At 42.8% G+C, this 24,508-nt stretch overlaps 2 protein-coding genes across 5 annotated transcripts in view; both read right to left on the bottom strand.

The window, feature by feature from the left end:
• LOC101533137 (UDP-glucuronosyltransferase 1-6) overlaps positions 1-24,508 on the bottom strand; it is a 181,184-nt gene that overhangs the window by 141,721 nt on the left and 14,955 nt on the right. The window contains exon 1 of one of the 4 annotated variants that reach the window (XM_058665145.1): positions 22,981-23,838. The exons of 2 other annotated variants lie outside the window; for them this stretch is intronic. In XM_058665145.1, coding sequence (XP_058521128.1) covers positions 22,981-23,823 — 843 coding nt within the window. In that variant the 5' untranslated portion in view covers positions 23,824-23,838. Of the gene's footprint in view, positions 1-10,805; positions 11,661-22,980; positions 23,839-24,508 lie in introns of those variants that run through there. One more of the 4 variants, XM_058665141.1, reaches the window with a different exon arrangement.
• Positions 16,809-17,758, bottom strand: LOC131480405 (UDP-glucuronosyltransferase 1A9-like). Its single transcript, XM_058665147.1, has one exon. It carries the CDS (start codon positions 17,739-17,741, stop codon positions 16,824-16,826), a length of 918 nt encoding a protein of 305 aa, XP_058521130.1. The 5' UTR covers positions 17,742-17,758; the 3' UTR covers positions 16,809-16,823.

The raw sequence follows: 24,508 nt of genomic DNA, 5'->3' as shown, positions 1-24,508 counted from the left end.
GTAAGGCTAAAGTAATTTTCAATATTTTATTGTGCAGATTCATGTACTCCCTTCCTTAATTAATTATGAGCTACCATTTGTTTATAGGAAATTATTGAAATGTCATCTGATCCCTATTTCAATAAATGTAAGAAATTTTGTTACATAGTCACAATACCACATTGCATACAAAAGAATCTACAATTTCTTAATACTGGATAATTTTAGTCCATAATTAAATTTCATCAAATGCCCTAAAGTACCATAATCACTTCTTTGTGTATGCTTGATAACTAGAAAAATAAAAGCAATAAAAAGTTAATATTCTGAGTCTGGTGCGATAGTCTAAAGACAAAAGCCCTCATCTTCAACGCACCGGGATCCCATATGGGCACTGGTTCTTATCCCAGTGGCCCCACTTCCCATCCAGCTCCCTGCTTGTGGCCTGGGAAAGCAATTGAGGACGGCCCAAAGCCTTGGGACCCTGCACGTGCATGACAGACCCAGAAGAGGCTCCGGGCTCTGGCTTCAGATTGTCACAGTTCCAGCTGTTGCGGCCACTTGAGGAGTACATCATTAGACAGGAGATTTTCCTCTCTGTCTCTCCTCCTCTCTATATATCTGCCTTTCCAATATAAAAAAATAAATAAATACTTTTTAAATATTCTAATCTTATTGTGAGGCCTTGCTTATATCCACTTGCTCAATTTGAATTTGAGTTATGGGATGGAGTCAGAATCCAAGATAAATATGGGAAGCACAGGTTTATATTTCTTTGTAACTGCACCCCAGCCCACAGTCTTGAAAATATTCTCCCTGGAAGGTGTACCATGAACCCAAATACCTTCCAGCTGGACCCCACCAAAATTTGAAAAAGTTGTATAGTGGTGGCTACACCATTGTACAACCATTTTAATGTCCCCCAGAACAATCTGCCAGCTTTGCTGAAGTATTTAATTACAGCCTTTGTTAGAATTTCTGCCAAGGAACGCAACGGGATTAAAAGTATATAGGGCTGAGACACAATGCGCACACACACACACACACACAGAATCATCAACCATGTTTCCTTTTCGTCAAACAGGTTAATTCAGAATATGATCCCCTATTCTCCAACAAGGTGAAGCCAAGGAAGGAGAAACACACTGCTCATCAGTCTTCTAATGAGAATTTATGCGTGCAAGTGAGCTATGTGCAAGCCTTTTTTGTCAAAAGACCCACTTCATATACATTATTTTATTTTGCTTGGAAGACAGAGAAGCAGGAATATGGAGATATTTTCCATGTGTTGCTACATTTTCAAAATAGCCACAAAAGCTGAGGCCAGAACTCAAGCCAGGTCTCCCATGTGGGTGGAGGAGACTCAGCCCCTTGACCCTCACTGCTGCTTTGGAGTTTGGAGTCAGGAGCATAGCCAGGATTGAATACAGGCATTCCATTATGGGTTTGAACAAAATGAGAGGATCCTCTTGGATATCTGAATTCTCCATTGGGAATTTTGCAGGTTTTTAGGCTTATATTTACATTTATAAATATACTCATAATACTCAAACACACTAAAATTTTCATGAGTATATGCCTTTTAATAGGTATACAATACCATATATATTCTGTATTTTTTTCTGGAATATACAAAGAGTCTTCAAAGGATTCATGGACACGACACATTATTTAATTCCAATTTCTGTGAATATTGTGAAATACTTTACAGATAACACATACAGTTCAATGTCTTATATTTTATTGACATTGTTAGAGTATCTACAATATCAAAGCCTGTCTATATTTCTGTACTCCAAGCACCTCAGGTGACCAACGTACCACCCTGAATTGTGTGGTTCAGAGAACTGCAAGGCCTCACCCCTGGGCAGAGGACAAGGGTGCAGGCAATGCCTGGATGGCATCGGGCGCTGCACTGACACAAGATGAAGGGCAGAGGCCCTGTGAGTACACTCAGCCACTTAGAGTCCTGCAGCTCACATGTGCACTGTGCCTGGAGCACGGAGCAGAACGTGATGCCTGATTTTGGCAGGTCTGAAAACTTAGCTCTGACTGCATTTTAGGACAATCCGTCAGCTGAAAACACTCTTTCAACAGGCATCTGCCAATATCGATGAGTAGGTTTCTTTGTTACAAAGTCCACAGAGGCTTGTAAAGTAGTCAGAAGACGTAATGAAGATGATCACTCCCATCCCAATGAAATAATGTGCTGAGATCATTCATCAGCTGTTTCCCTTGGATTTAGCAGTTGTGCAGCTGCCGGGAATCCTGCTCTTGTATCCGCCAAGTCTTTCTCATGGCGCGTGATGGCAACACAAGCTGAGCTGCGATGTTACTGCACAACGCTTGCACAGTTTGTACTCCAGGAAAGCAAAATAAGTGGTATGCATATCCGGATGGAAAAATTATTTGTCCCCAATTTCATATTGCTCATAAATCTTACAAATAAAAGAAATTAGTAATATAGCCCAACACAAAGTGCACAAAACTAAAGCTACACTTTAAATACCAATAGACAGCTCAAGACACAAATGGAAGTTGCCCCATGCCTAATAGTTAAAAAAAATAGTAAAATGCCTAGGAATGATTTTAAAATGAAGCTGAACATAGAAGGAAGTCTTAATGGTGAAACTATGCCAAGTTGACAAAGGCATTCAGTATAAATATTGCCACGGGCTGAAGAACTTTTTACTGGGAGGAACTAAATGAAACAACTTAAAATTTGATATAATGACTTATCAGAGTCATCAAGAAATTTAGAGTCATACAGCCCTACCACATACTAAGGCTGATTGAAAATTCACTACAGTCCCCAACAATTGTACTGCACAGAAACACAGAGACAAATCATGGAAAAACGTTGAGTGATCAGAAGCAGATGCAAAGAAATACAGAAATTTCAAACATAAAAGATCAGTTATACAAAGAATAGAATTGTTGCTATTAAACAGATAGCAGTGTAATGTTCTAATCTTTTTTTCCTGGTGGATGGCACTGGGACACAACCTTCCCCATTGAGACAAAAAAACTACAACAGTTCACTGTACACATTTTTAACATCTTTTGGCACAAAAGTAATAATAATAGCAATAATACTATTCACACTGGAGAAACAAAAAAATCCAAACAATATGGAAAAATGTTCACACAACTGAACTTTAAAATTATCCAAACAAAGTTAAAATCTGACTATCCAGAAATCTAAAGCCTATAGGACGAAAGTAAAAAACTCAGAAAAAAATATTCACAGCATATTTGGGGAACAGGTAAGTGTGAATACTTGTAATACTAAGAGGACTAATCCAACCAGCGATACACTGAGAACTGGCCCTGTTTGACTGACTGGGATTCTGCCACACACAGGAAATGCACAGGAGCGACACATCCATGGAAACAGAAGCAGCTGCACACGGGATTTTTGTCCAGAAAATCTACAACTATTTAAAAACTTGAGCAAAAGTAAACCCATGTCTCAGGTTCTAGCATACTGTGCAAAGATCAAGAATATGGATGTGTGCAAATAAAAGAAAATCCTAGCACAATCATTCCATTATAGACCTCATAAGAATTACTCTTAACACTTTTGTTTGTGTCTTTTCCAATGGTTTGAAACTGCATGTGTGTGCATGTGTCTGATGGAGATTTACTCACCTAATTCATTCCATTAAATTCAGCAATAGGCTGGACACAATGTTCTTGACCTTGCAGTACTCACTTGCCAGTAAGTTGTAGATAGTTTTGTAGACCAATCGTACAGGTGTGACACGTTTTTAGAATAAGTAGATCAAAATCTTTACTTTGTGTACACGTTAGTTTTTTGTGTGTGATCAACAGGGTTACATAGTTGGGCGTTTTTTACTTTTTCTAATGCGATTGTACTAGGATTTTCTTTTATTTGCACACATGTGATTCCACGGCTGCGAAATGCGGAGACTAATCTAATCCACAGAAAAGGAGGGAAAACGTTGTCTAGAACCAAAAGGACAAGAGCGACTGCCAGAGGAGCTTGATCTAAGAGCAGGGCAAACATCTTTCCCTGCCGAGCTCTGCACACTGTCTTCCACTATAGGAAGGATTCCAATATTTTTCAAATTTTTTACATTTCTCAACTCAAACATTCCACAACCCTGATCAAGACAAAAAAAAAGTTATTCCCAGAGGTATTTTGCTGTTTACTTTTAAAGCAGGCATCATGATTGCTGCATAGCTTCATGTAGGAGAGAAAGACTGGTGGTGAGTAGACCATGGAGCACACCCAGACCTTCAGATGGAGCAGCAGGCTGATCCTCTTCGCTTGCTAAACATAAACCTCCTGCAAACTGCGAAGGCCCCGACACCGAGTGGCCTCAAGGTATCCGTCTGAATTTTTGGAAAGCAACTATTATAGTGCAGGACATTAGCAAGCATTTCCGTGTGTCCAGGTTCATCATGGGAATGGCAATATCTACTGGCACTAGAGCCTCGCATAAAGCAGGCATCAGTGAGCACAACCATCAGTGAGCACAACCATCAGTGAGCACAACCATCAGTGAACACAACCATCAGTGAGCACAACCATCAGTGAGCACAACCATCAGTGAGCACAACCTTCCTGCCATTCTCCTGCAGGGTGCCCAAAGTGGTGGAGAGAATCTGACATTTCGAAGGTGGCCTAACCCTGTGGCTGTGGCAGCCATGAAGATGCCTGATTCTGCACAGCTACACGCGATTAGGGGGTTCCGTTGCAGGAACAGATCATGCCTTTGCTGACATCGAGTCAAGGCAGGTAGCCTGGCAGGAGCAGCATATTCACACTTCCCTAGCCCTTCTACAAGCCCTGAGGGGAGGAATGGTAGCATAAGTTGCTGAAGTATCACCCCGAGGCTACTAACACAGGGAACACCCCTGCTCTCCATAGCTGAGGCGAGCTTTAGCTCTCGGTCTGGGGGTGTTGTCTGCACGAAGGCTGGGGGGATTCGGTGACAGCACAAGAGTGTGTGGTGTGTAGCTGGGTCTCCTGGCACACAGAGAATGCACAGGTCTATTGTGTGCTTCACAGGCTGGGATGGGTGGTGGTTCCAGCCATCATGGGCTAACCTCAGGCGTCAGTCACCTGGAAAGAGTGGAGCACAGGCAGTAATTCCACTAACGGTTGTGATCACGCCGATCCTGTGCTGACATGCCCAACCAGGGCGTCACCCTGGACTCTCACCCCTTATTTGAGCACAAACCACAGTATACTGCCTACACCCAGTACAGACCTCCAGACAGTCACTGAAGGAGAGCATTCCACCAAGGCACAGAGGCACTGTTCAAAGATAAAAGCTATCAGAGGAGTAAATCAGGTACTGCTAGAAACGACTTAAAATAGAGACACATGAGAAACATGAGCAAGGGAGACGATATGACTTCTCCAAAACAACACAACCACATTCTAATATTAGAACACAAAGAAGAAATTAATGAAATGCAGGTGGCATGATGAAATGGCATGGTGGCACAGCAAGCAAATCCTCTGCCCTGTGGCACCAGCATCCCATAGAGGCACCAGTTCATTACCCAGCTGCTTCACTTCCTGCACATCTCTTTGCGTAATGGCCTGGGAAAGCAGTAGAGAATGACTCAAGTGCTTGGGCCCCTGCACCCAGGTGGGAGACCAGGAGGAAGCTCCTGGTTCCAAGTCTCGAATCACTCTGATCTGGCTGCTGCAGTCTTTTGGAGAGTAAAGCAGCAGATGGAGATCTTCCTCTCTGTCTCTCCTTCTCTCTGTAAATCTGTCTTTCCAATAAAAAAATAACTCTTAAAAAAGAACTTGGTCCATGTTGTAGCCTAGTAGCTAAAGTCCTCGGCTTGCAAGCGTCCAGATCCCATATGGGAACCAGTTCTAATCCCGGCGACCCCGCTTCACATTCAGCTCCCTGCTTGTGGCCTGGAAAAGCAGTCGTGGACGGCCCAAAGCCTTGGAACACTGCACCTGTGTGGCAGACCTGGAAGAAACTCCTGCCTCCTGGCTTCGGATTGGCTCCTCTCCAGCTTTGTGGCTGAATCAGCAGATGAAAGATCTTCCTCTCTGTATATTTGACTTTCTAATAAAAATAAAATGAATCTTAAAAAAGAACTTGATGAAATGCCAGAAAATATGCTTTTAAAAATGATCATTAGAGTACAAGTAGATAAAGGATTTAAGAAAATCCATATCCAACATGAGTGAAATGTTCTCCTATGAGATTAAAATTCTAAAGAGAAATCAAACTGAAATAGCAATAGTGAAGAATTCCACATACAAAATGAAAACATAGTGTAAAGTCTCAACAACCATTCGGTGACACAGAAGAAATAATTTGGAGCTAGAAGATAATTCTTTGGGAAAACCTCAACTGGATAAAAATGACAAGACATGAGAAAATCCAACAAAACATCTGAGCAATATGTGATGTCATCACATGACCTAGCGTGCGTGTCTGAGGGGCTCCTGCACGCATGAGAGGAAAGAGAAAGATCAAAAGTCCTACCCAGTGACATTATCACTGAAAAAAATCCCCAAATATGGAGGAGGAAAGGCATGTCTAAGCATAGGAAGCACAGACGACTCCGCAAGGGACGACCCAGAAAGCTCTTCACGACAGCACATTATAGACAACATCCCACGCATAAACCTAAAGATCCTAAAATGTGCACATGAGAAACAATCAATTACCTTAAAGGTTCTCCAATCAGAAATACAGCCGATTTCTCATCAGAAACCCTACACTAGGACAGAATGGAGAGACACAATCCAGATCGTAACAGAAAGATACTGCACTTAAAATTCCATACCTAGCAAGCGCTCATGTTCACAGGAAGCAGAAAAAAAATACAATCAGCCCATCCCGATACCAAATACTCTCCAATCCAACAGTTGTAAATACATGTGTTAAGAATAAACAAACTATTCGTAGACACATACAAAACTACCAAGAGAATTTTCTAAGTATGCCAAGATAAGAAAACATGGAAACGATCCTTCACACTCTGCTTCTCACTGTTTTTCCAAATCCAGTATTTTACAATGCAGCTTGAAACTTATGTACAATGACATCAAGCACACACACATAGAGTCAATCAAAGAGGAGAGTGTGCAACATTGCCTTACGCACAAACAAGCAGTTGGCACAAGCACATTAGTCAGCTAGATACGATAACACTACATCACAAATCACAGTCAAACACAAGGTTTCTTACTTAAACAGAATATCAAAGCATGCTAATCCTTCCAGGCTAAAGGAGCTAAAACTCACCTTTGACAAAGGTTTCCCCTCATGGCAGTTAATGCCACCCACGTAGACCATGTTGGGCATCACAGGTTTGGGAGTTTCCAAAATAAAGTCAGTTCTTAACAGCCAAATTGAGGTGTGGCTGAAGAGGTCATAGAGTGTGACAGGCTCTGGGAAAACTTCAGAAGCAAGTTCTGAGACAGTTTTGAAAAAGTGGTGGCAAAATAAACGCTCACGAAAGTGAGTGATATGATTCCAAACTCTCTCCTTGAACGTCATGACATCTGAGAAGCTTAAAAACTTAACTGGAACATAAGAAAGAGGATGGGGACACTGCGTAGCTTCTTCAAGATAGTGGCAAAATACTCCCCTGGTGAACACCACAGATGGCAGCGATAAATATTTGGCAACCACTAAGCCACACATATCAAAAGGATCCAGAAAAATTGCATCAAAAGAGCTTTCTTTCAAGTACTCCACTAATTTCTTGTCATTAAACAAACTCCTACAGTGGGAAAAAAAGAGTTCAAACATGTTGTATGCTGAACTATTCTTCATGTTGAGTAAGTCGTCCTCCCGAACTTTCCATTGAGTTTTGGCAAAAGCCTTGAACTCACGGTCCATATCTTCCAGGGTGTGAGACGTCTTGTAGCTCTTCACTGTACAATTCAGGGACTGTCCCAGTTGCCAACTCACCTCTGGCATGACGACAACCAGCTCATGTCCTCTCTGGATGAGCTTCTCCAGGACAGAGCGCATGGTAAACCAGTGACTCCCATCCATGGGGACCACCAGCAGCTTGCCTGCCTCACTCAAGCTGGAGGCCAGCAGCAGGCACACACACAGAGGAAGGAGGTCTACCTTCATTCCTGGAGAATTTGCTGAGCTGATCTAGAGGAACACAGCTACTGGGAGTCTGGGCTGAGACATGTGGTAAGCAGAAGGAACACAAACTTAAACCTGCCCAAGGGAAGGGTGTGTTTTCACAAAGTCCAAAAGAAAAAAAATCACTGCCAATAAGAGCTCACTGCCAGCAGAGAGATAAGGTTAATATTGCTGAGGTGTGGACTCCTATACCTTCTACAGGATTAATGAGAATATTCCCTGGCTTGATGCATGAGTTCGGAAAGTGATATTAAGCATGATTTTACTCTTTGACCACTGAAACAAAAAGAAAGAAAACCTGTGAGTCACATATCTGGCATTTGCCCCAACAACTGCTTTTTGTATTTGATCTCCCCACAGGTCCCCTGATCAGGCAGCATCTGGCATCCCAGGTTCCAAGGACAGAGTACAATCTTCAGACTAGAACACTTCAAAAGCCTATATAAATAAATACTCCTTTAAATATAAAAATATCTCAAAAACATCAGTTACTGGATATTTGATACCTTTATTATACTTCCAAATGTATGCACAAAAAGCTTTGAAACATCCAAGGAAAACACACATTACTTTTACTCTGATCATTTTTTCGTGAACATGCTGAAGTATCTGTAATGGGGTTCTGCACCCTGCCCTTCTTACATCCCCTCCAGCCATTCAAGCTCGTTGAAGGCGCAAAAAGTGCCCCCCACCCCTGCTTCTGCAACATTCACAAGAACTGACTGTTCAGAAACGACTCGAAAGTTCCGCGCAGCTGCCTCCTGCTAACACTCGCTCCTGCCTCCTGTAGCTTACTTAACTGTAATTTTGGGCTCTGGTAACGCTCTTCCTGCTTGAAATCTTGTTTGTACTGTGTGGCTCTCAACCTGGTTGGAGGATGAGAGCTTAAAAACCCCTGACTATTGCCACTCCACGGTATAGCAGGACCTAATTTCACAAAACTTGGGAAATAAACACTTCCTAACATCTTACACTGGGGTCTACTGTGATCTCTTTAGTACCCCACAACAGTATCCTTAAGTGTAACCAATATATTGAAAACTCTGAATGACTGAGTGACTCATATTCTATTCATATAAATAAGGGATGTGTATCTGACCCTAGTTCTAAACACCAACCATGAGCCAATGCACCTCCCTGATATTGGCCAGCTCAGGAAGCAGCAAGGCCCCACCCCTGGGCAAAGAACAGTGCTGCACGCAACACCTGAGTGGCACTTGCTGCTGATCAATCAGAGCAAAGGGGAGAGACGCCCAAGGAACAGGCTCAGCCTCTGGCACTCTTACCACTTGCCCTCCATGGCTGCTCTTCCCAAGAGATCCAACTCATGCAAGGCCTTAACAAGCCTAAGACAGCAATCTCACTGCACTTTAAGCAAAACAACTTTTCACACTCCCATCAGCTGGCCAAAAAGACACTTACATAAACCTCTGCCAACACCTGGAAGAATATCTCATCTCTGCTAGCTTCCCTGAGCAAGCTGTGGCGCTAGATGCCACCTTCAGGGAATGAACAAGGTCATTTCTTGAGGTCACCGGCACCACACACTCAGGACATGACAAGAGAAATTCTGCTATTCCCCATTCGTGCCCTGAGTGCGTGGGTCAAAATCAAGCCCAGGACCTCCAAGCTCCGTTGCTTCTGGAACTCCTCCTGCACTCAGTTGCCACAGGGGCCCCTCCCTCCCACGCTCACACCTGCCTCTGGTGTTTCTGAGTCAGATTCCTCTGGAGCAAGCTCATGTCAAACGTTCCACCGGGGACCCTCTACCAGAAACACGTGTCAGAGTCAGCAGAGCGGAGGACCCCCACCATCACAAACCCCTGTCCCCAATAGGCTGTGCAGGAATCTCTTCCTGCACTCACAGCTCTCTTGCCACATGGCTCAGGGGTTCTGTCCTTCAGGTTAATGAGGTGCTTTCTGCAGGGGTGGGGAGCCGGTTTTCTGCCAGGGTTATTTGGGTGTTTATTACTTTTTGCATGGCATCAACAATTGTGAAGAAGTTCCTGAACTTGTTTACACTGTGATAAATGCATTGGACATTGTGACTGTGGAGCTGGCTCTCCCTCTGGAAAAAAAAAAAAGGCAAGTGCATGAAAGACTCTGAGCACAGCTGTGCACAAAAGAAGGATGTAGGAATGTTCTGGACAATTTTGCATCAGGAAGAGAGAGCTATGTGAATAGATATCATTAATGATTCCTTGAAGATATCCTGTTGTCTATAAGACCATACCAAATCTGTATGTTGTGTACATATGAGTGTCTATTAGTAGGCAAGTACAAATTGCAAATGAAAACTAGTCATTATATCTATTCTGATATCACACATTGTTTTAATGAGACAGGCATGGAAATTCACGTCACATATATAAATCTAAACAATAAACACATGCAAAAAGTACTGATAGAATTTTCAAAGGTTGTCTGGGTAACCCACATATAATTGTATGTCACAGTGTATTTCTTCATATATTTTCTAAAACTAGCATTTTTAAGTGCTGGTTGAATATTCATAAAGTGAGGTGAAGTGCCACACATGCATGTCAATGAGGAAAGCTTTACAATGTTTAATGCTCCAAATAAGAAATCCACACAGGACATTTTCTCAAACTAAAACAATTAAAGTAATCACAAATCACAGCTGAACAGTTTTTCTTCAATATAAACCAAAAACATTACTCCCTCCAGGCTAAAGGAGCTAGAACTCACCTTTGACAAAGGTTTCCCCTCATGGCAGTTAATGCCACCCACGTAGACCATGTTGGGCATCACAGGTTTGGGATAATCAAACACAAAGTCAGTTCTTAACAACCAGACTGAGGTGTAGCTGAAGAGGTCATAGAGTGTGACAGGCTCTGGGAAAACTTCAGAAGCAAGTGCTAAGACAGTTTTGAAAAAATGGTGGCAAAATAAACGCTCTTGAAAGTGAGTGATGTGGTTCCAAACTCTCTCCTTGAAGGTCATGACATCCGTGAATCTTAACAAACTTCTAGGAACATAAGAAAGAGGATGGGGACACTGCGTAGCTTCTTCAAGATAGTGGCAAAATACTCCCCTGGCGAACACCACAGATGGCAGTGATAAATATTTGGCAACCACTAAGCCACACATGTCAAAAGGATCCAGAAAAATTGCATCAAAAGAGCTTTCTTTCAAGTACTCCACTAATTTCTTGTCATTAAACAAACTCCTACAATGGGAAAAGAAGAGTTCAAACAAATTGTACAATGGACCCTTGTTAAGGTTAAATAAGTTGTCCTCTCGAACTTTCCATTGAAATCTGGCAAAATCCATGAACACACGGTCCATATCTTCCAGGGTGTGAGACGTCTTGTAGCTCTTCACTGTACAATTCAGGGACTGTCCCAGTTGCCAACTCACCTCTGGCATGACGACAACCAGCTCATGTCCTCTCTGGATGAGCTTCTCCACCACGGAGTGCATGGTAAACCAGTGACTCCCATCCATGGGGACCACCAGCAGCTTGCCTGCCTCACTCCAGCTGGAGGCCAGCAGCAGGCACACACACAGAGGAATTAGGGTTGTCCTCATTGCAGTGGACATCATGTGGTTGTAGCCTGAGCAACACCGTTATTGGACTCTGAGCTATGTACTAAAGGCAGAAGGAACAGACACAAAACCCACCCACAGAAAGGGCGTGTTTTCACATAGTCCAGAAAAAAAAATGACACAGCCAATGATTTTCTCCAAAGAACAATGAGAAATGAAGAGAATTTGCTGAAATAAGTGCCTGGGTCCTTCACAGGCCAGATTATATAACAATTGCTACCCTAAGCAATGACATACAAGATCTGCAATCTGAGTGTAAGCACTGATTTTTATACCTTGAGGATACATACACACATCCACATGAAAAGGAGATGCTACTTAACAAACCTGCGCATTGGAAATCTGTTCACATTCAATTGACTTTTTGTCCTAGAATTATATAGGTGCTTTGTTTATAAAGAAATTGAGATCCAAGTGCAAATTGCAAGATCTGGAGCTTGGCAGTTTCAATTAGTGTGGATGCACTGTCCACACGCATCACTGTTGATACAATGGTACTCTGCTTATTCACTTCCATGAGGGTTTTTCACCATTTCCAAACTTGCATATCTACAATTCAGTTAGATTCTCAAGCACAGAGTGCTTGACTGGAGAGGAAAACTAGACTTCAGCATTCTTCCTGCAAAAGAAAATGTAGGGCCCGGCGGCGTGGCCTAGTGGCTAAAGTCCTCGCCTTGAACACCCCGGGATCCCATATGGGCTCCGGTTCTAATCCCGGCAGCTCCACTTCCCATCCAGCTCCCTGCTTGTGGCCTGAGAAAGCAGTTGAGGACGGCCCAATGCATTGGGACTCTGCACCCACGTGGGAGACCTGGAAGAGGTTCCAGGTTCCCAGCTTTGGATCGGCGCGCATCGGCCCGTTGAGGCTCACTTTGGGGAGTGAATCATCGGACGGAAGATCTTCCTCTCTGTCTCTCCTCCTCTGTGTATATCTGGCTGTAATGAAATGAATAAATCTTTAAAAAAAAAAAAAGAAAATGTAATGAGAAAAAACAGAACTGAACCTGAGAGATGGAAGCAGGTGTTCTACACAGAGGAAACCAAATGTGAGCAGTGAAGCTCTCCTTTTATCAGATAACACTGACTACAAGCGAAAAATCATTCAACAAAAATAGTAAGGACATTGCATAATGATGCAGATGTCAATCCAGTGAAGAGGATAAAATGATGGAAACGGATAACACTATACTCCCAACAAGACAGCACTTATCTACATCAACTGGGTATTGAAGCATCTGAAATCAGACACATGTTGCAATACAGTAATACCAGAAGACTAGAATACACCAGATCAACCCAAAAGACAGCTACACATTGGACAAAATGGAGCTAACACACACACACACACACACACACACACTCCAGCAGCAATACAGCACATGTTCCCATCAAGTATACACAGGAAGTCCAAGACCAATGCCTGACAGGGCGCAAAGCAAGAGCACATGGCATATCCAGGAATGATGCCTAAAGGGAACAAAGCCAGTGAACATTGCGGGTCCGATGTTCCCATGACAGGGAACAAAGCCAGCGAACATGGCATGCCCAGAACCAATGTCATGACAGGGCACACAGCAAAGCTCTGGACCACTGAAGAAAGTTGGCATTGTCCACATCTTGTCAGCACACAAAGACATCAAATCTGCAGTCAAGAACAGAGGACTTGTGCAGAGCTGCACAGCTCTAACCTCACCCCATCCAGCTGCACCCAACATCACCAGCACCCTGCAAGCAGGGAACAGCCAGCTTCTCATCCCACAAGCAAGTGCAGTGTTCTCCAGGATGGTGATCCCCCACCATCCTGCTGTCAAGTATTTCATCACAGTCTTGGATGTAATTCCCACATGGAGACACAAGGATCTTTTCTTACAGGAGATCTCAGTAAAATCTCTATGTAGGGTTTGACATACTACATCTAACACACACATCACTGAGGAAACATTACCCAACAACAACTCTGTCTCAACAGACAGATGAAATGCTCATCACAACCCAGCTTGACATGACACGCTTTCCAAGACCGATCCGGCACAGCTGCCCAGACAAGGAAAAACACACACTGTCCGCATGCCTCCTGATGAAATCATGATTTGTGGAAAGGATGCAAACCAATCCTTTTTATCAAAGGCCCTTCTTTGACATCCGAATTTCTCCTTCAGAATTTTGTTTGTTTTAAACTTGAATATAGATGTGTATATAGAAAAAATACTTTTACCATATAAGAAATCGCAGAAAACTCTGTCATTTACTAGATGAAAAACACATTTATCATACTTTCAAATATACATACAGGAGGCTTTTAAACATTCAAAGAAAAGGCACGTTAATTTTACTGCAATGTTTCCATGAACATGCTGAATTATCCTTGTATGTAATTAACATATTGAAAACTCTGAATGATTGAGCAGCTCACATTCTATTCAAAACATTAAGGGATGTGTGTCTGACCCTAGTTCTGAACAACTCCTGTGAACCAATGCACCTCTCTGAACTCTGCTGGCTCAGGAAGCAGCAAGGCCCCACCCCTGGGCAAAGAACAGTGCTGCACGCAACACCTGGGTGGCACTTGCTGCTGATCAATCAGAGCAAAGGGGAGAGACGCCAAAGGGACAGGCTCAGCCTCTGGCATTCTTACCACTTGCCCTCCATGGCTGCTCTTCCCAAGAGATCCAACTCATGCAAGGCCTTAACAAGCCTAAGACAGCAATCTCACTGCACTTTAAGCAAAACAACTTTTCACACTCCCATCAGCTGGCCAAAAAGACACTTACATAAACCTCTGCCAACACCTGGAAGAATATCTCATCTCTGCTAGCTTCCCTGAGCAAGCTGTGGCGCTAGATGCCACCTTCAGGGAATGAACAAGGTCATTTCTTGAGGTCACCGGCACCACACACTCAGGACATGACAAGAGAAATTCTGCTATTCCCCATTCGTGCCCTGAGTGCGTGGGTCAAAATCAAGCCCAGGACCTCCAAGCTCCGTTGCTTCTGGAACTCCTCCTGCACTCAGTTGCCACAGGGGCCCCTCCCTCCCACGCACACACCTGCCTCTGGTGTTTCTGAGTCAGATTCCTCTGGAGCAAGCTCATGTCAAACGTTCCACCAGGGACCCTCTACCAGAAATACGTGTCAGAGTCAGCAGAGCGGAGGACCCCCACCATCACAAACCCCTGTCCCCAATAGGCTGTGCAGGAATCTCTTCCTGCACTCACAGCTCTCTTGCCACATGGCTCAGGGATTCTGTCCTTCAGGTTAACGAAGATTTTAGCTTCAACTGCAGATCTGCTGCTCTTAGGCATACCTGGATGTTTTGAACATCATGTGTGGGACACAGGAAATAATCAACAAAAGATAGCATGCTATATACCTTTTGATTTTCTGTTTCTCCCTGTGTTTTCCACAAGGGCAAAACCAAATGATTTCATGGCAACATTCACTCTGCTGGTAGGAAGTTCTCCACCTCTGAACTAGGATATTACACCACCCAACTACCTGTCTTAAGATTCCTGAATGTTCTGTGATCACAAATGGTCTGCTTATGGGAATCAGTCGAAGGAATATTAACCTTAAAGTGACATGTGAAAATCCACCCTGAAGCTAGCATCTGCACTCCCTCATCACTCTGTCTTCTGTTGGGTGTGATGTAGTCCATCTCTATCTCAGAGCCTCTTCTAAGCACTAATTCTGAAGAAATATTGATATGGGAGCAAGGTTAATATGGATGTAGGCTATTGGAACTCCGAATACGTGTGTGTGTGTGTTTGTGTGAGTTCATACTTGTTAGTTCATACAATGCTGTGTGTTCATACGTGTTAGTGCGGTGATGGCAACACCTCCTCTCATGTTGCTGTCTGGTGTTACTACAGACATACAGAGAATGTGTACTGGAAGTAGACTGGAAGTCACCCTGCTCTTACAGCATGCCTACTATGTGCATATGTTCAGAATCCACTCTGTGGATCAGTCTGTTGGGTTTTCTCTTTTTTAGGGAGCAACTAGCTGCTGCTTGTCTAAATTCTCCTGCCTACATGAAAGTCTCTGCTCAGGATGCAGAAAAAAACTTTACGTGTGATCCATTCAGTTGATGACTAACTAGAAAACATATGTCTTTTTATTTGCAAAATGGAAATACATGGATGTTCAACTCCTACTGTGTACTTTGTTGGATAAAAATATGAATCTAGGCTGACTGTATCAATACACTACAGGATGTGCTAGAAGCTATGTGTTTGGCTATCTATCCCACGTCACTTAATACTTTTTTGTTAACATGTGGAAGGTATATAAACAAGTGTTAAATATATAAGCAAATTGTACAATTTTAGAAATTTTGCAATGCTATGTGACTATGTCATGTAGAACCTAGGAAATGCAAGTGATTGCCAGCTAGGAAATAAGAAGTAAATACTGAGGCAACTACAAGCATTGTTTTTGCAAAGAAAACTAAGAGAACAGAAATCTACAAACTTCCTACATGAAAGTCAAGGCTTAGCAACAAGAGGCAAGAATTGTCTCAAACTACCTTACACCATGATAATACATTGGACACTATGACACTATGGTCACTCTGCCTTCAGAGAAGAAAGCAAGAACCTGACGTAATGAGCACAAATGAAGTGCTTAGGAATGTTTAGTTCAGATATGCTCACAACAGCAAAAAGAAGGAAAACATGAACTCTAGCCTCAATCAATTGTTTCAAGAGCGCTCAGTTCATCTAAAGTTGTCTTTGCAGTTTCATATGATCCTTCCAAAGGTATATGTTTTGACCTATAAAGATGTCTCCAATATATTGGCAGGGAAAAAATTTATGATAGAATTTATTAAGCCCATCCTGATACCAAATTTACATAGCTAATAAAATATAACCTTTACACAGGTGCATACAAAACTACAAATAGAATCTCCTTAGAAATGTCAGGATGCGCAAAAATGCAAATTATCTTTCACACTCTGCTTTTACTGTTTTTCCAAATTTACTATTTAAATATGCAACTTGGAACAAATGTACAAGGACTTCAAGGCATACACATAGAGTCAATCAATGAGGAGAGTTTTCAACATTGCCTTACGCACAAACAAGCAGTTGGCACAAGCACATTAGTCAGCTAGATACGATAACACTACATTACAAATCACAGTCAAACACAAGGTTTGTTATTTACACAGAATATCAAAGCATGCTAATCCTTCCAGGCTAAAGGAGCTAGAACTCACCTTTGACAAAGGTTTCCCCTCATGGCAGTTAATGCCACCCACGTAGACCATGTTGGGCATCACAGGTTTGGGATAATCCAAAACAAAGTCAGTTCTTAACAACCAGATTGAGGTGTGGCTGAAGAGGTCATAGAGTGTGACAGGCTCTGGGAAAACTTCAGAAGCAAGTGCTAAGACAGTTTTGAAAAAATGGTGGCAAAATAAACGCCCTTGAAGGTGAATGATATGGTTCCAAACTCTCTCCTTGAAGGTCATGACATCTGAGAAACCTAAAAGAATCACTGGAACATAAGAAAGAGGATGGGGACACTGCGTAGCTTCTTCAAGATAGTGGCAAAATACTCCCCTGGTGAACACCACAGATGGCAGTGATAAATATTTGGCAACCACTAAGCCACACATATCAAAAGGATCCAGAAAAATTGCATCAAAAGAGCTTTCTTTCAAGTACTCCACTAATTTCTTGTCATTAAACAAACTCCTACAATGGGAAAACATGAGTTCGAAAAATTTGTATCCTGAACCACTCCAAAGAGAGAGTATGTCGTCCTCCCGAACTTTCCAATGAGTTTCAGCAAAATCCTTCATTGCAAGGTCCATATCTTCCAGGGTGTGAGACGTCTTGTAGCTCTTCACTGTACAATTCAGGGACTGTCCCAGTTGCCAACTCACCTCTGGCATGACGACAACCAGCTCATGTCCTCTCCGGATGAGCTTCTCCACCACCGAGCGCATGGTAAACCAGTGACTCCCATCCATGGGGACCACCAGCAGCTTGCCTGCCTCACTCAAGCTGGAGGCCAGCAGCAGGCACACACACAGAGGAATTAGGGTTGTCCTCATTGCAGTGGACATCATGTGGTTGTAGCCTGAGCAACACCGTTATTGGACTCTGAGCTATGTACTAAAGGCAGAAGGAACAGACACAAAACCCACCCACAGAAAGGGCGTGTTTTCACATAGTCCAGAAAAAAAAATGACACAGCCAATGATTTTCTCCAAAGAACAATGAGAAATGAAGAGAATTTGCTGAAATAAGTGCCTGGGTCCTTCACAGGCCAGATTATATAACAATTGCTACCCTAAGCAATGACATACAAGATCTGCAATCTGAGTGTAAGCACTGATTTTTATACCTTGAGGATACATACACACATACACATGAAAAGGAGATGCTACTTAACAAACCTGCGCATTGGAAATCTGTTCACATTCAATTGACTTTTTGTCCTAGAATTATATAGGTGCTTTGTTTATAAAGAAATTGAGATCCAAGTGCAAATTGCAAGATCTGGAGCTTGGCAGTTTCAATTAGTGTGGATGCACTGTCCACACGCATCACTGTTGATACAATGGTACTCTGCTTATTCACTTCCATGAGGGTTTTTCACCATTTCCAAACTTGCATATCTACAATTCAGTTAGATTCTCAAGCACAGAGTGCTTGACTGGAGAGGAAAACTAGACTTCAGCATTCTTCCTGCAAAAGAAAATGTAGGGCCCGGCGGCGTGGCCTAGTGGCTAAAGTCCTCGCCTTGAAGGCCCTGGGATCCCACATGGGCTCCGGTTCTAATCCCGGCAGCTCCACTTCCCATCCAGCTCCCTGCTTGTGGCCTGGGAAAGCAGTTGAGGACGGCCCAATGCATTGGGACTCTGCACCCACATGGGAGACCTGGAAGAGGTTCCAGGTTCCCGGCTTTGGATCGGCGCGCATCAGCCCGTTGAGGCTCACTTTGGGGAGTGAATCATCGGACGGAAGATCTTCCTCTCTGTCTCTCCTCCTCTGTGTATATCTGGCTGTAATGAAATGAATAAATCTTTAAAAAAAAAAAAAAGAAAATGTAATGAGAAAAAACAGAACTGAACCTGAGAGATGGAAGCAGGTGTTCTACACAGAGGAAACCAAATGTGAGCAGGGAAGCTCTCCTTTTATCAGATAACACTGACTACAAGCGAAAAATCATTCAACAAAAATAGTAAGGACATTGCATAATGCTGCAGATGTCAATTCAGTGAAGAGGATAAAATGATGGAAACGGATAACACTATACTCCCAACAAGACAGCACTTATCTACATCAACTGGGTATTGAAGCATCTGAAATCAGACACATGTTGCAATACAGTAATACCAGAAGACTAGAATACACCAGATCAACCCAAAAGACAGCTACACATTGGACAAAATGGAGCTAACACACACACACACACACACACACACACACACACACACACTCCAGCAGCAATACAGCACATGTTCCCATCAAGTATACACAGGAAGTCCAAGACCAATGCCTGACAGGGCGCAAAGCAAGAGCACATGGCATATCCAGGAATGATGCCTAAAGGGAACAAAGCCAGTGAACATTGCGGGTCCGATGTTCCCATGACAGGGAACAAAGCCAGCGAACATGGCATGCCCAGAACCAATGTCATGACAGGGCACACAGCAAAGCTCTGGACCACTGAAGAAAGTTGGCATTGTCCACATCTTGTCAGCACACAAAGACATCAAATCTGCAGTCAAGAACAGAGGACTTGTGCAGAGCTGCACAGCTCTAACCTCACCCCATCCAGCTGCACCCAACATCACCAGCACCCTGCAAGCAGGGAACAGCCAGCTTCTCATCCCACAAGCAAGTGCAGTGTTCTCCAGGATGGTGATCCCCCACCATCCTGCTGTCAAGTATTTCATCACAGTCTTGGATGTAATTCCCACATGGAGACACAGGATCTTTTCTTACAGGAGATCTCAGTAAAATCTCTATGTAGGGTTTGACATACTACATCTAACACACACATCATTGAGGAAACATTACCCAACAACAACTCTGTCTCAACAGACAGATGAAATGCTCATCACAACCCAGCTTGACATGACACGCTTTCCAAGACCGATCCGGCACAGCTGCCCAGACAAGGAAAAACACACACTGTCCGCATGCCTCCTGATGAAACCATGATTTGTGGAAAGGATGCAACCAAAGCCTTTTTATCAAAGACCCTTCTTTGACATCCGAATTTCTCCTTCAGAATTTTGTTTGTTTTAAACTTGAATATAGATGTGTATATAGAAAAAATACTCTTTTACCATATAAGAAATCGCAGAAAACTCTGTCATTTACTAGATGAAAAACACATTTATCATACTTTCAAATATACATACAGGAGGCTTTTAAACATTCAAAGAAAAGGCACGTTAATTTTACTGCAATGTTTCCATGAACATGCTGAATTATCCTTGTATGTAATTAACATATTGAAAACTCTGAATGATTGAGCAGCTCACATTCTATTCAAAACATTAAGGGATGTGTGTCTGACCCTAGTTCTGAACAACTCCTGTGAACCAATGCAACTCTCTGAACTCTGCTGGCTCAGGAAGCAGCAGGGCCCCACCCCTGGGCAAAGAACAGTGCTGCACGCAACACCTGGGTGGCACTTGCTGCTGATCAATCAGAGCAAAGGGGAGAGACGCCCAAGGAACAGGCTCAGCCTCTGGCACTCTTACCACTTGCCCTCCATGGCTGCTCTTCCCAAGAGATCCAACTCATGCAAGGCCTTGACAAGCCTAAGACAGCAATCTCACTGCACTTTAAGCAAAACAACTTTTCACACTCCCATCAGCTGGCCAAAAAGACACTTACATAAACCTCTGCCAACACCTGGAAGAATATCTCATCTCTGCTAGCTTCCCTGAGCAAGCTGTGGCGCTAGATGCCACCTTCAGGGAATGAACAAGGTCATTTCTTGAGGTCACCGGCACCACACACTCAGGACATGACAAGAGAAATTCTGCTATTCCCCATTCGTGCCCTGAGTGCGTGGGTCAAAATCAAGCCCAGGACCTCCAAGCTCCGTTGCTTCTGGAACTCCTCCTGCACTCAGTTGCCACAGGGGCCCCTCCCTCCCACGCTCACACCTGCCTCTGGTGTTTCTGAGTCAGATTCCTCTGGAGCAAGCTCATGTCAAACGTTCCACCGGGGACCCTCTACCAGAAATACGTGTCAGAGTCAGCAGAGCGGAGGACCCCCACCATCACAAACCCCTGTCCCCAATAGGCTGTGCAGGAATCTCTTCCTGCACTCACAGCTCTCTTGCCACATGGCTCAGGGATTCTGTCCTTCAGGTTAACGAAGATTTTAGCTTCAACTGCAGATCTGCTGCTCTTAGGCATACCTGGATGTTTTGAACATCATGTGTGGAACACAGGAAATAATCAACAAAAGATAGCATGCTATATACCTTTTGATTTTCTGTTTCTTCCTGTGTTTTCCGCAAGGGCAAAACCAAATGATTTCATGGCAACATTCACTCTGCTGGTAGGAAGTTCTCCACCTCTGAACTAGGATATTACACCACCCAACTACCTGTCTTAAGATTCCTGAATGTTCTGTGATCACAAATGGTCTGCTTATGGGAATCAGTCGAAGGAATATTAACCTTAAAGTGACATGTGAAAATCCACCCTGAAGCTAGCATCTGCACTCCCTCATCACTCTGTCTTCTGTTGGGTGTGATGTAGTCCATCTCTATCTCAGAGCCTCTTCTAAGCACTAATTCTGAAGAAATATTGATATGGGAGCAAGCAGGTTAATATGGATGTAAGTTATTGGAACTCCCAATACGTGTGTGTGTGTGTTTGTGTGAGTTCATACTTGTTAGTTCATACAATGCTGTGTGTTCATACGTGTTAGTGCGGTGATGGCAACACCTCCTCTCATGTTGCTGTCTGGTGTTACTACAGACATACAGAGAATGTGTACTGGAAGTAGACTGGAAGTCACCCTGCTCTTACAGCATGCCTACTATGTGCATATGTTCAGAATCCACTCTGTGGATCAGTCTGTTGGGTTTTCTCTTTTTTAGGGAGCAACTAGCTGCTGCTTGTCTAAATTCTCCTGCCTACATGAAAGTCTCTGCTCAGGATGCGGAAAAAAACTTTACGTGTGATCCATTCAGTTGATGACTAACTAGAAAACATATGTCTTTTTATTTGCAAAATGGAAATACATGGATGTTCAACTCCTACTGTGTACTTTGTTGGATAAAAATATGAATCTAGGCTGACTGTATCAATACACTACAGGATGTGCTAGAAGCTATGTGTTTGGCTATCTATCCCACGTCACTTAATACTTCTTTGTTAACATATGGAAGGTATATAAACAAGTGTTAAATATATAAGCAAATTGTACAATTTTAGAAATTTTGCAATGCTATGTGACTATGTCATGTAGAACCTAGGAAATGCAAGTGATTGCCAGCTAGGAAATAAGAAGTAAATACTGAGGCAACTACAAGCATTGTTTTTGCAAAGAAAACTAAGAGAACAGAAATCTACAAACTTCCTACATAAAAGTCAAGGCTTAGCAACAAGAGGCAAGAATTGTCTCAAACTACCTTACACCATGATAATACATTGGACACTATGACACTATGGTCACTCTGCCTTCAGAGAAGAAAGCAAGAACCTGACGTAATGAGCACAAATGAAGTGCTTAGGAATGTTTAGTTCAGATATGCTCACAACAGCAAAAAGAAGGAAAACATGAACTCTAGTCTCAATCAATTGTTTCAAGAACGCTCAGTTCATCTAAAGTTGTCTTTGCAGTTTCATATGATCCTTCCAAAGGTATATGTTTTGACCTATAAAGATGTCTCCAACATATATTGGCAGGGAAAAAATTTATGATAGAATTTATTAAGCCAATCCTGATACCAAATTTACATAGCTAATAAAATATAACCTTTACACAGGTGCATACAAAACTACAAATAGAATCTCCTTAGAAATGTCAAGATGCGCAAAAATGCAAATTATCTTTCACACTCTGCTTTTACTGTTTTTCCAAATTTACTATTTAAATATGCAACTTGGAACAAATGTACGAGGCCTTCAAGGCATACACATAGAGTCAGTCAATGAGGAGAGTTTGCAACATTGCCTTACCCACAAACAAGCAGTTGGCACAAGCACATTAGTCAGCTAGATACGATAACACTACATCACAAATCACAGTCAAACACAAGGTTTCTTACTTAAACAGAATATCAAAGCATGCTAATCCTTCCAGGCTAAAGGAGCTAGAACTCACCTTTGACAAAGGTTTCCCCTCATGGCAGTTAATACCACCCACGTAGACCATGTTGGGCATCACAGGTTTGGGAGTTTCCAAAATAAAGTCAGTTCTTAACAGCCAAATTGAGGTGTGGCTGAAGAGGTCATAGAGTGTGACAGGCTCCTGGAGAACTTCAGAAGCAAGTTTTGAGACAATTTTGAAAAAATGGTGGCAAAATAAACGCTCTCGAAAGTGAGTGATATGGTTCCAAACTCTCTCCTTGAACGTCATGACATCTGAGAAGCTTAAAAACTTAACTGGAACATAAGAAAGAGGATGGGGACACTGCGTAGCTTCTTCAAGATAGTGGCAAAATACTCCCCTGGTGAACACCACAGATGGCAGCGATAAATATTTAGCCACAATTAAGCCACACATGTCAAAAGGATCCAGAAAAATTGCATCAAAAGAGCTTTCTTTCAAGTACTCCACTAATTTCTTGTCATTAAACAAACTCCTACAGTGGGAAAAAAAGAGTTCAAACATGTTGTATGCTGAACTATTCTTCATGTTGAGTAAGTCGTCCTCCCGAACTTTCCAATGAGTTTCGGCAAAATCCTTCATTGCAAGGTCCATATCTTCCAGGGTGTGAGATGTCTTGTAGCTCTTCACTGTACAATTCAGGGACTGTCCCAGTTGCCAACTCACCTCTGGCATGACGACAACCAGCTCATGTCCTCTCCGGATGAGCTTCTCCACCACCGAGCGCATGGTAAACCAGTGACTCCCATCCATGGGGACCACCAGCAGCTTGCCTGCCTCACTCAAGCTGGAGGCCAGCAGCAGGCACACACACAGAGGAAGGAGGTCTACCTTCATTCCTGGAGAATTTGCTGAGCTGATCTAGAGGAACACAGCTACTGGGAGTCTGGGCTGAGACATGTGGTAAGCAGAAGGAACACAAACTTAAACCTGCCCAAGGGAAGGGTGTGTTTTCACAAAGTCCAAAAGAAAAAAAAAATCACTGCCAATAAAGAGATCACTGCCAACAGAGAGATAAGATTAATATTGCTGAGGTATGGACTCCTATACCTTCTACAGGATTAATGAGAATATTCCCTGGCTTGATGCATGAGTTCGGAAAGTGATATTAAGCATGATTTTACTCTTTGACCACTGAAACAAAAAGAAAGAAAACCTGTGAGTCATATATCTGGCATTTTCCCCAACAACTGCTTTTTGTATTTGATCTCCCCACAGGTCCCCTGATCAGGCAGCATCTGGCATCCCAGGTTCCAAGGACAGAGTACAATCTTCAGACTAGAACACTTCAAAAGCCTATATAAATAAATACTCCTTTAAATATAAAAATATCTCAAAAACATCAGTTACTGGATATTTGATACCTTTATTATACTTCCAAATGTATGCACAAGAAGCTTTGAAACATCCAAGGAAAACACACATTACTTTTACTCTGATCATTTTTTCGTGAACATGCTGAAGTATCTGTAATGGGGTTCTGCACCCTGCCCTTCTTACATCCCCTCCAGCCATTCAAGCT

The sequence above is a fragment of the Ochotona princeps genome, chromosome 5, assembly GCF_030435755.1.
Source record: "Ochotona princeps isolate mOchPri1 chromosome 5, mOchPri1.hap1, whole genome shotgun sequence".
Taxonomy (NCBI): domain Eukaryota; kingdom Metazoa; phylum Chordata; class Mammalia; order Lagomorpha; family Ochotonidae; genus Ochotona; species Ochotona princeps.
This window is presented reverse-complemented; position numbering and strand designations above follow the sequence as displayed.

Bases quoted from the DNA above. Each gene is read 5' to 3' on its own strand.
- LOC131480405 (XM_058665147.1), bottom strand. From the start codon at position 17,741: ATGATGTCCACTGCAATGAGGACAACCCTAATTCCTCTGTGTGTGTGC.